Source organism: Oryctolagus cuniculus, chromosome 3 (genome assembly GCF_051225735.1).
Source record: "Oryctolagus cuniculus isolate XC-2025 breed Fujian yellow rabbit chromosome 3, ASM5122573v1, whole genome shotgun sequence".
Taxonomy (NCBI): domain Eukaryota; kingdom Metazoa; phylum Chordata; class Mammalia; order Lagomorpha; family Leporidae; genus Oryctolagus; species Oryctolagus cuniculus.
In genome coordinates this window covers 73,954,269-73,965,254 of record NC_142869.1, presented here as the reverse complement: position 1 = coordinate 73,965,254, position 10,986 = coordinate 73,954,269, and the positions used below count along the sequence as shown (strand labels likewise).

The following is a 10,986-nucleotide window of genomic DNA, read 5'->3' as shown; positions in this document are numbered from 1 at the left end:
AAGCAGTTAACAGCTTCCCCTGTGTGTTGACTATGCTTGCTTTTGCTACTTTGTCATTAACAAAAACATCCAGTATGATTCTCCTGCACTGTTTGAGAATAACTAATACTATTATATGGATGATTGAGACCTATATTGGTCAAGGTAAATAAGATTTTTGATAAAACATCAAATGTATTAATAATTGCAATTTATAGCAATGTTAATAATTACATACTACTATGTATTTGTTAATAACTATAGAACGTAGCATTTATTACTATTTCTTATTAAGATATTATTTCATTCAATTTTTAGATGATGTTAGATAACATGCCTTGACCTAATATTGACATACTTTTAACTGCCAGGCATAAGTGGTCTTTGCATTGAATTCAGTGCAGCCTGGAAATAATCCAAGAAACAGTTTGCACATTTCATATGTGCTTTAAGGATTTTTATTGATCTGTATCTCTAACAAAAGTGTAGATGCAGAATTAGCCATTTTATATATTTAGTTGCTGTTTTTGAGCTTAGAGTTGGCTTTATCTGATGCCACATTTTCACCTTTATGAGAAGAACTCCCAAATGAAAACTCAGTTGGCTGTATTCACTGATGAACATGGATAATAGATTTTAAACCTTTGATCATATTCAGAATGAGGGAGTTTAAGTCATTTGAGCTTAGTACATGTTTTTTTCAACATCAGGAAACAGGTCATTTCTTTATATTTTCCCTACTTTTACAATAATGAGGTTTCATATTAAAAGGATTTGACATAATTAATGTGCATCATTAGTGTTACCCATTCTTTTATACAGATTTAAAGAAATAGCAAGCTTAAAAATAAAAACTGCTGTAAACTAATAATTATGCCACTATCATATTTGCAACATATGTGTCTAGTTTATCAGGTTAATGTGGTTTCTTAATGTACTCGCTTCGGGCGTAATTAGGCAAAGCTGTCTAATTAATTTCAGATGCTCAGTTTCTGGTATGCTGTATCAAACAAATGGGAAATATGAAGAAACTGATGTTAAATATAAGAATGTGTTGCCTATTAGAGCCAAATAAGTAAGGGAGTCCTCCGAACCCCAGACAGAGCATCAAGGTGCTAAATTGTATATGAGTATTTGTATAAAGAACCCGACACAAGCTCTTATACTTGTGTGAAAGTTGAGTTATTCTTGGAGTATCATTGTGAGGATCACAAACAACACCAAAGTGAAAGTTCTGTGCCAATTTCTAACTGTTGCAAAAGCATTGGTTAATAGTACAACCACTACTTTCATATGGCTAACTCTAACATGAAAGCAAAAGGAAGGGATCATGGGCACTTTAGAGCAAGAGAAGAATAGAAAATGACAAAAAGCAGCCATGAGAATCCAGATTGCTCTAATACCTAAAATCATTTAAGATGAGAACAAATAGCCCTGAACATTTCAATGCATTCAGGAGTCTCTTTATGTTAATTAAGAATTAGTGTCATAAAATCAAACCTAAATCATCAAGAAAATATTAAACTCATGCAATGTCCACTGTCTAAAAAGATATGTAAATAGAAAAATCCATCCAGAATGCTTTTAAAAACAAGACTTTGGACCAAGTTAGGTATACACCTTCATGTGTAGGGAAGTTCAGTCACCTAGATCGCTAAGTTCTCCCAAGACCCCATACGAGTCAGTGATTACTTATAGTTATACAAAATTAGTTAATGAACTTATTTTACTCATGTGTATTTCCTTAAATAACAGAGTTCAACTTGTACAATGTGTAAATAGAAGTACTAGAGCACTGCTAATCATAAAAACTGCCCTAGACCTAAAGATAGAATTAGCCCATGTCCAGAAGAGCATATAAGAACAGCAGCCTGTTGATAAGTGGTTGTCAGTTATGTTACATTATGTTATCACAAAGTTATTAAACAATACTATATGAGCTTTTGTATATTTTTATTTTTTAGAAGCTGCTGCTCCAAGACAAGGAAGTTTGTACACTTTGTCAAAAGACCGTTTATCCAATGGAGTGCCTAGTAGCAGACCAACAGAGTTTTCATAAGTCCTGCTTCCGATGCCACCATTGCAACAGTAAACTGAGGTAAAATGCCTTGTGGTCTGTGGCACAAATATTCATAAAGGCTGCAGTGTCTGGGTAACATGTCTCTAGGAAAAGACAAAGATGGTTCCATATCTCACTGTTGTCAGTGGTTAACAGTGAGATGAGCCCATGTTCTGTTACGTATTGCTGGGGATAAGGATGGGGATGGCTACAAACTTTATCCTTTCTGGAATTTTGTTTTCCCAATCAAATCCAGAAAGGTCCTTTTTATGCAAATATGGATATAATATGGATGAGAAAAACTGAGTCCTATTGTGTAAGTAAGAATTTTTAAATCAGTTCTTTATCTAGAAGTTGAGACTGTAAATCGAGATTTTCCAAACTTTTTCTGTTAAGGCCCACATAGTAAACATTTTTGACTCTACAGCCCATACTGTGTTTTTGGTCCTCAGTTTCCACTATATATATATAACTAAGTAAATGAATGTGACTGAAATGAAATGGGTCTATGTTCCAGTGAAATTTCATACACCAAAACAGGTGGTAGATTAGGGCTAGACTATATGAGTAAACAAACAAAAAAGCCAACAAAAACAGACCTTAGAATATATCAGTGACAGCACAGAGAAAAAAAAAACACTGTTTATTCTCTGTAGCAAATGAAGCATCCTATTAGCACTTACAAATGCATTCATTTTTCAAAAATCTTAAACACATTTAAATGAATCTGACATTCATTGGGTATAACTAGTCTAAGATGCTGAAATGGATTTTTTTTTTTTTTTTTTTTTTTTTTTTTTTGCTAAATCTAATGTGCATCTCTCAGGCTTCCTAACTTTAATTGACAATGTCAAACGCCTCTCATTGCAACATTTTTTCCCTTAGTTTCCTTGACTACAGAATATAGCAGTTTTCCCCTATCTTCTGGGTGTTCTTTCTCAGGCACTTGTGTGGGTGACTCTTTCTCTGTTCATCACCAGGATGTTAGCATTCCACAGAATCCCGTTACGGGAATTTTTTCTTACGATTTCTATTCTATCTGGTGAACCAAATGCTCTCCAATAACCTCAGTCATCATCATGTGGGCAGTCTATCCCAATAGCCCCAATCTGATGTCAGTACCAGTAGGCACAGTCTCCCCTTTGTGTATCAGATGCTTATATCTCATTAGCTAGAATATCTCTTCCCAAGTAAAGCCAAGTCATTACACCCTACTTTCTTCTCCACAAAAATCCATTCTTTGATTGTATGAGTATGCTGTCATCTTAGTAAACGACATTAACTCAATGACCAAAGCATGAAATTAACTTTGACTCCTTTGTCTTCTTCATTCCCTAGTTCCAAGGCTTATAATTTCTGTTCCATTAATATTTCTTGAGCTGTGTACTTCTCTCCATTTCTATAACCCAGGTATTCTTCAAGCAAGAATAACCTCTCACCTGGGCTAATGGAACAACCTTTCTAGCCAGTTGATTTCTCTACTTCTATTGTTTCTTATTACCATTACCACAAAAAAGTGTCCCAATGCTATACTCCATGATGTAACAAAAATGATCTCTCTAAAATGAAAATCTGAGGTCACTTCCTTTCTTAAAGCATATAAAGACTTCCTTCCCTACCCTACCCCCCAAAACATAACACTCTAACATGACTTAAAAGGCAATTCTGAATCTGCCCATAGCTCCCCTATCTAAACTTCTGGCATCCCTATTTCAACACACTTGATTGTTACTTTTCATGCAAACAACTTTCAGTTACTCAGAAACATTATTTTTCTCACACATTCAGCTGATATTATATTTCTACTTGTTGAAGAGTACTGTGCCATTCCCCAGCTCTCTACTAGGCTCAGACCCACTCATTTAAAATCAGAATTAAAAAGCTTGCTTGCTTTGCCACCGATATGTGTTAGGAGTCCTCATTTTCTCCTTCAATATCCCCTGTGCTTCACCCATTCCTCACATAACCTATTGTAGCTCCACCTAACTATAGAAATTAAGTTTATGTTTGCCTGGCTAATGTATAATACAGGCTAACATATGATAAGGATCCAAAAATATTTATTCAATGACTGATTCTTTAAAAAATGCATATTGTATCAAAAACAAAAACATAGACAATCAAACAAACCAAATGTATACCTCAATAAACTATTTTAAAAACCACTTTGTACTACTACCAAGGTCAGGAAATACAACTTTATTGATCACTCCAAAAGCTACTACTATCCTAAGAACATACAGTGTTTTTCTTAATAATTTCTCACTTGTACTTTTATAGTTTTGTTATCCAAATGTGCTTTCTAAGACATGATACTTTAGTTTTGAAAGCTTTGATATGTATTTAAGTCTTTTTGCACCCATAGGTTTCTCTTTTATTCCTTTCATCCTTTACAGTTTATTTGTGATGAGTCCATGACATTTGACCTGTATAGTTTCTGGTCTGGAATTACTGGTTGCACACTCAAGCAGTTCAACATAATCCTTTCTCCTCTGTACTTCCTACAAACTGTCAGTCGAACTTAAATTCTGGATTACAGTTAGGTTTTACATCTTTCACCTTTCACGAGAAGATAGATAACATCTGATTGTCTCTCCTTTGGGGATCTTAGAAAATGTTGAGGTTTAACAGCTATATTCATTCATTGATATTTATAAAATGTTGATAGTTTAATGCTCTAATTTCTTTTTTACTTCTTAGAATACTCTGACAAAGATATACTTCCTCTTAGCTACTAAGTACTAGCATTGTGATCCAGTTAGCTGAGGAAAGTCAAAATAATTATTTACCATTTTGCCAATGTATTGGTTATTAATTTAATAACATGATGGAATGTTCTTTGTCATTCCCTGGATGTAATTTTAAAAGGAAAATTCTTTACAGACCCTTGGATTTGAGCATATTGGATTGGTTTCATTCTAAAGCAATTATCATCATTATTCAAGCCCAAATTGCCCTCTTCCTGGCCTAGGAGCACCTATTTGTCTCCTGAGTCATTTTGTCCTGACTCTAGGAATCACTGTGAGCTTCCTCATTATTTGATAGGATCAGATGTTTCAGACTATCCTGTACACTTCCTGCCCCAGACCTGTAATCAGTAATTTCTCAATGATCTGGTTTCTTTCATTGAGAAAAGGTATTTCAAGAGAACAATCCTGATGTTAATTCTACTAGGTTAGCCATTGTTTCTAAGCTATTTTTAGTAGGAAGAACTAGAAAATATTTACATACGAAATATATTATAAATTCATCGTGATATTTCCAAATCAAATGCAGAACTGCATTGCTTCTACTTAGCCTATTCTCTACTATGTATTTATCCCCATTCTTCAACTTCAGAACTCCTGGCTCTCAAAGACAAAGGAAGTAACAGAATTGGGATATCACATATATTCATTTACATAACCATCTTGGAATAGCAAAACTACTAGCGCTACTAATATATCAAAACATTAGGCCAGCGCCACGGCTCAATAGGCTAATCTTCCGCCTTGCGGCGCCGGCACACTGGTTTCTAATCCCGGTCAGGGTGCTGGATTCTGTCCCAGTTGCTCCTCTTCCAGTCCAGCTCTCTGCTGTGGCCCAGGAGTGCAGTGGAGGATGGCCCAAGTCCATGGGAGACCAGCAGAAGCACCTGGTTCCCGGCTTCGGATCAGCACCGGCCGCAGCGGCCATTGGAGGGTGAACCAACGGTAAAGGAAGACCTTTCTCTCTGTTTCTCTCTCACTGTCCACTCTGCCTGTCAAAAATAAAAAAATTAAAATTAAAAAAAACATTAAAAATTACATTTCCCTTCACAAATCACCTATTTTTTTTTTTTACATCGCTATACTATCTATGGATGGAAGGATGCATAAGTACATATGTGGGCAGGGAGGTAGATGAATACATAGATAATCTTAAGTATCAGATCATACAGCCACAGCGTACCATATTATCTTCCTCAGTGTCCTGGTTTTCTCTTAGTTTGCAGGTAGCAAGCTATTAATGCCATCACTAATCCTGACTTGATGTTTCTGTATTAATTCTGGTTACTAAAACTTGTTTTTTAGTAGCGTGTTCAGAAAAGTTTCATTGAAACAATCTTACCTGAGTTCTCACATGCTGATAACAATTTCTCTGTGACCTTTACAATGGAAATTTGGTTTGACTGTTATTAAAATCGTTGGCTTCCTTTTCTTACTTGGAGGACCTTAAACGCATGATTTCATTTTCTTCTGTCATAAAGTGTTGGAATCATCTGACAATAATTAAATTTTCTTTTTATTATACAATTTTAAGATTAAGATATATTATAATATTTTTCCTTTATTTTTATTTTAAGCATAGTGATTATAATAGAATAGTTTTTTGGTCATTGATTGTTCTGTGTCAATAATACCAATTACCCAGTGTGCTCTTTCATTTTGTTGTTCTACACTTTTTTTTCAAGAAAGTTTCTGTGAATTGTAGCTTTTTAATATTTAATCTGTTTCATTATTTTAGGTTTATTTTAAGAAATTTCTATGAATTGGGGAATTTTTGCTTTGTGTCTTATCTTTATTATATGTCTCTCTCAGATTATTTTGGCTCTTCATTTCTTTTTGGCTGTTTAAAATTTTATTTTATATTCTTTTTTCTCTACATAAGACGCTCTCCATTGTGTTTCTTTGGTCTTTTGTATATTTTAGTTTATATTGTATTCCTGAGAAAGATTTTTCTTATATAATTGTTTTTTTCTTGATTTCTGTCATCTCATTTATGAGTTTTTTCTAATTCTGATTTATGTTGTTATTTCAGGTTTTTTGTCATATTTTTATGTCTTTTTGCTCATTTTGAAACAGTACATTAAAATTTTTTATTTATTTTTACAGCATGTTTTTATGGCAAGTGTTCATTGTCTGCAGGCTACTATCCCTCACTTTTATTTTTTATAATAAACCTTTGTATAATTTTTTATAATAAAACCTTTGTGTAAGGTTTTACCTTGATATGTTTCTGTTTCTGAGTTGTGTAAGAAATATATTTTTCCAAACCTTATAAGGAAATGAGATTCAGGATGGTATTTCTAACTTCACAGCACTACCTCTTCTAGTTTCCATACACTGGTTTAAAATATAAGGTTCCAGACTCGGAATATCCTGGTTTGGTTTCTCTGTATACTGGTTGGAGCTTTCTTTTTCACATATATTGTCATTGTCCTGCCCAGTTTTGATCCCACTCCCACATTTTTTTTCTCTCAATTTGAGTTTCTTTTCTAAAAAGTAACTCCAGAGGGTCAGGGTTGAGAATTTACCATCCTTGTTCATCTCTCTTACCACAGGGCACTTGCACTTACTGGCTGTCAGCGCTGTTCTCTGACTGGCATGCAATGCTTTCCAGGGAAAATTGGTTACTTTGTGGTTTCTTATTTTTCTTGTCTGTCAGACTCCTTCCTTGATCCCCTTGGTATCATCCATGCAGATGAGACTGTCACTCTGGTCTTATTTCTACTGGTGGTTCTGGCATTGTTGACTACCTTGCATTCAATTTTCTTGTAAATGTCACTCAGGGGCTTCCAGTTTTACCATCTAGTTGATATGTCTGCTTTTATGTGTAGATTCAGAGAAATTCAAAAATTATGCTGCTGTCTCTGACAAAATTTGATTTTCATTTTAACAGGCACTCTTGTTTGATGATCTCACCAGAGAGGGCTGACAAGCAAACTTTCTGCTCATTTAAAATGCAGTTGTAAAGGAAGTTCAAATAACTTATTTGTGTGTATATATGTCTATACACTGTTGAGGATTAATTGAAAATTGTAACCTCTCATAATGAATCATTGACTTAGCACAGGTTTTTTCTGTTACTTTACACCATCCATAACTACATGTACATTTTCTATTGTATCAATAATTGACATATAACATGAAATTCTAAATACTGTAAGACATAGGTGGGCTAGTGGTGATAACTATAATCTAACAGGAATATTTAATAAAGTCAATTCCATTGATAGCAACTTAATTTTTACTTAGTCTCTGACTCGTGGAAATAATTAATTTTCTAATTCCCTATTTACAATAAGTATGCAGAATGCTAAGTGTTGTGGTTTTTTTTTTTTTTTGGCAGTTTGGGAAATTATGCATCACTTCATGGACAAATATATTGTAAACCTCATTTTAAACAACTTTTCAAGTCTAAAGGAAATTATGATGAAGGTTTTGGACACAAACAGCATAAAGATCGATGGAACTGCAAACATCAAAGCAGCTCAGAGAACTTTATTTCCGGTGAAGGACAGAATATGTACAGAAACACTGCAGCACGCACCTTCGTACTCGGAGACCTTAATAGACATTCGGATGCTGGTAACAGTGAAGCACAAAGAGGTGATTTGAAAAAATTAGGAAAGAGAGGAAAATTAAAAGTAATTTGGCCTCCTTCCAGGGAGATGCCTAAGAAAACCTTCCCCCTTGAAGAAGAGCTCAAAATGAATAAACCCAAATGGCCACCTGACGTGACAATCCCTGTGCCCCCTGAATGTGCAAGTGAATTGCAGACAGAACAGATTGGAACTCCAGAAAAGAAAGAACAGGGACAAGATAAGCTCTCTCTTCTGCACCCGCATCGGCTGTCTGCCCATATGTGTCAGAAAGAGGAGGTTTTAGGAATGAAAGAAATGAAAATGTACGAAGGAAGCAAAGATGACAAGGAAGGAGGCAAGAATGTGCAAGATAAGCTGAATGAGGATGAAGATACAAATAAAAGGAAAAGTGAAATGGATCTTAATGGCAACAATAATGTGGTTGTGCAGAGTGCTGAAGAGGAGAAAAATGAAAAAATTAATGAACCTGATGGTGCAGATGTTTTACAGGTTACTAACACTAATGATGAGGTGGTACCAGAAAACTGTAAAGAGAATTTGAATAAGAATAATAATAACAATTATGTAGCAGTCTCAGGTCTGAATAATTGCAGGCAGAACACATCTATTTTAGAATTTCCTAATCTATTACCACTGTCAAGTGAAGCAAACTATGCTGCAAGTGAATATCAAATTGAAAAGTTCAAAAACACATCTAGAATTTCAGAGTTACTTGGTATATTTGAATCTGAAAAGATTTATTCAAGGAATGCACTAGCTATGGCTCTCAAAAGACAGACTGACAGAGCTACTGCTGGCAGTCCTGTGCAGTCTACTCCAAATCCAGGCCCTGAGGAGGGTTTGATAGTAAAGGAGAACTGTTCAGTGGTCTCTCCTGATACACATCTCTTAAACATGAAAGGAAATCACTTAAATCACAAAAAGTTACACTTTTTCTTTTCTAACACTGTGAAAATCACTGCTTTTTCCAAGAAAAATGAGCAGATTTTTAAGTGTGATTTAATAGATTCTGTAGATCACATTGAAAATGTCCCATGTTTGTATGTAAGAGAATTTGAAAAAGACAGCAAACAATGGCATGGTGAACCTGAGGGAGAAGCCCACAGTCACGGAAACACAAGTTCACATGCTCTGAGCCGCGAGTGCATGGCTGGCTCTTCCTGCCCCAGAGCGGAGGTCCAGGCTGAACAACTCACGGTGGAGGAGCAGATTAAAAGGAACAGGTGCTACAGTGACACTGAGTGAAGCCTCTCTGGCCACTTCAGTCCTCATTCTGGGACGGAGAGGTATGGGTTCTTGAAATAAGGTTTCAGGCATTTTAATAACCTTGAGGTGAACTTATTGTAAACATGACATTCAAAAATCTCATGTCTTTCTGGAGACAGGTCTTGTATTACAGTTTGTATTTTTTCATAATTCATCTGAAAATACTTTTATTCTGAATGGAACGCAGAGATGAAAAAATAAGTTGATGTTATGCTGTCAAATGGCACTGTGCCTGTCACTTGTTATACCTTCTCCATGATTTTTGCTGAAATAAAATTGAATCCTTTGGGGTAGAAACTAAAATTGTTCTGCAACTTTTTTTCCAACCGTTCTCCTGGGTATTATGGTTTCCATGATTTACAAAGTATTTGCCTTGGAGCATGCAAAAAGACACACAATCTTGGAAAAAATAAAATAAAACAGAAGCCACACTAACATTAGAAAATACAAAATTATCATTCTCTTTTTTGGCTCTATATTTTAAAATTTAAGTTCTTACAATTCTTTAAATAATAACCTGTATTAAACTATCATGAGATACATCAATAAACATGTAGTGAAAAACTGTATTTTTCCAGAATAATGTAAACTCCATACTCAGGAATCAAGCAACTAGAAAGTCTTAAGTTAGTCAAATAATTTATTCACACTATGTTTTTATGGCTTTTTATCATGCAACACCTATAAAAATTATAACAGTTTGTCAGGCTTTTTTGCTAATCATATTTGACAAATATGAACTTTTTCTGTCATGGAATCATACCTTTTAAATATTAGGCTTCTGAATTTTCTGCTGCTTTTGCCTTTTCTCAAATACATTTGATGATCCAAGGGAAAAGATAACATGAACATAAATGAGTGACTTTGCGTAAATTTGGACTACACATATATGAAACAAGCCTTCTTCCATATTCTCCCACATAAACACAAACCATTGACTTTCTATAATTATGAAACCAAAATGCTGTGTTAAAAGCTACTTCTCTTTATAAAGTTTAATAAATTCCCTTTTGCTAATATTTTCTCAATAGATATCTATGACATACATTATGTTAGTTCACAAAGATTTCTGAGTGACTTAAGCAACAAAAATTTCTTTTCTCAAAATTCTAGAAGCTCAGAAGCCAAGGTCAGTGAGCAGGCAGGGTTGGTTTCCCCTGAAGTCACTCTCTTTGACTTGCAGATGCTGCCTTCTCCTTGTGGTCCCTGTGTGGTGTTCCTCTGTGCACTCATGTCCCTGATATCTTCGGCTTTTTACAAACACACCAGAACTGTTGGATTAGGCACCATCCATAGGACACCATTTCACTTTACTTACATCTTTAAAGGCCACATT

The 10,986-nt window shown here is 34.9% G+C and overlaps 1 protein-coding gene across 3 annotated transcripts in view; it reads left to right on the top strand.

The window, feature by feature from the left end:
• The window catches only part of XIRP2 (xin actin binding repeat containing 2), a 78,157-nt gene extending 68,204 nt beyond the window's left edge, over window positions 1-9,953 (top strand). For 2 of the 3 annotated variants that reach the window (XM_008258699.5, XM_008258698.5), the window contains exons 8-9: window positions 1,944-2,077; window positions 8,129-9,953. In XM_008258699.5, coding sequence (XP_008256921.3) covers window positions 1,944-2,038 — 95 coding nt within the window. In that variant the 3' untranslated portion in view covers window positions 2,039-2,077; window positions 8,129-9,953. The remainder of the gene's footprint in view (window positions 1-1,943; window positions 2,078-8,128) is intronic. The other variant, XM_017342905.4, reaches the window with a different exon arrangement.
• The last annotated feature ends 1,033 nt before the right edge of the window (window positions 9,954-10,986 follow it).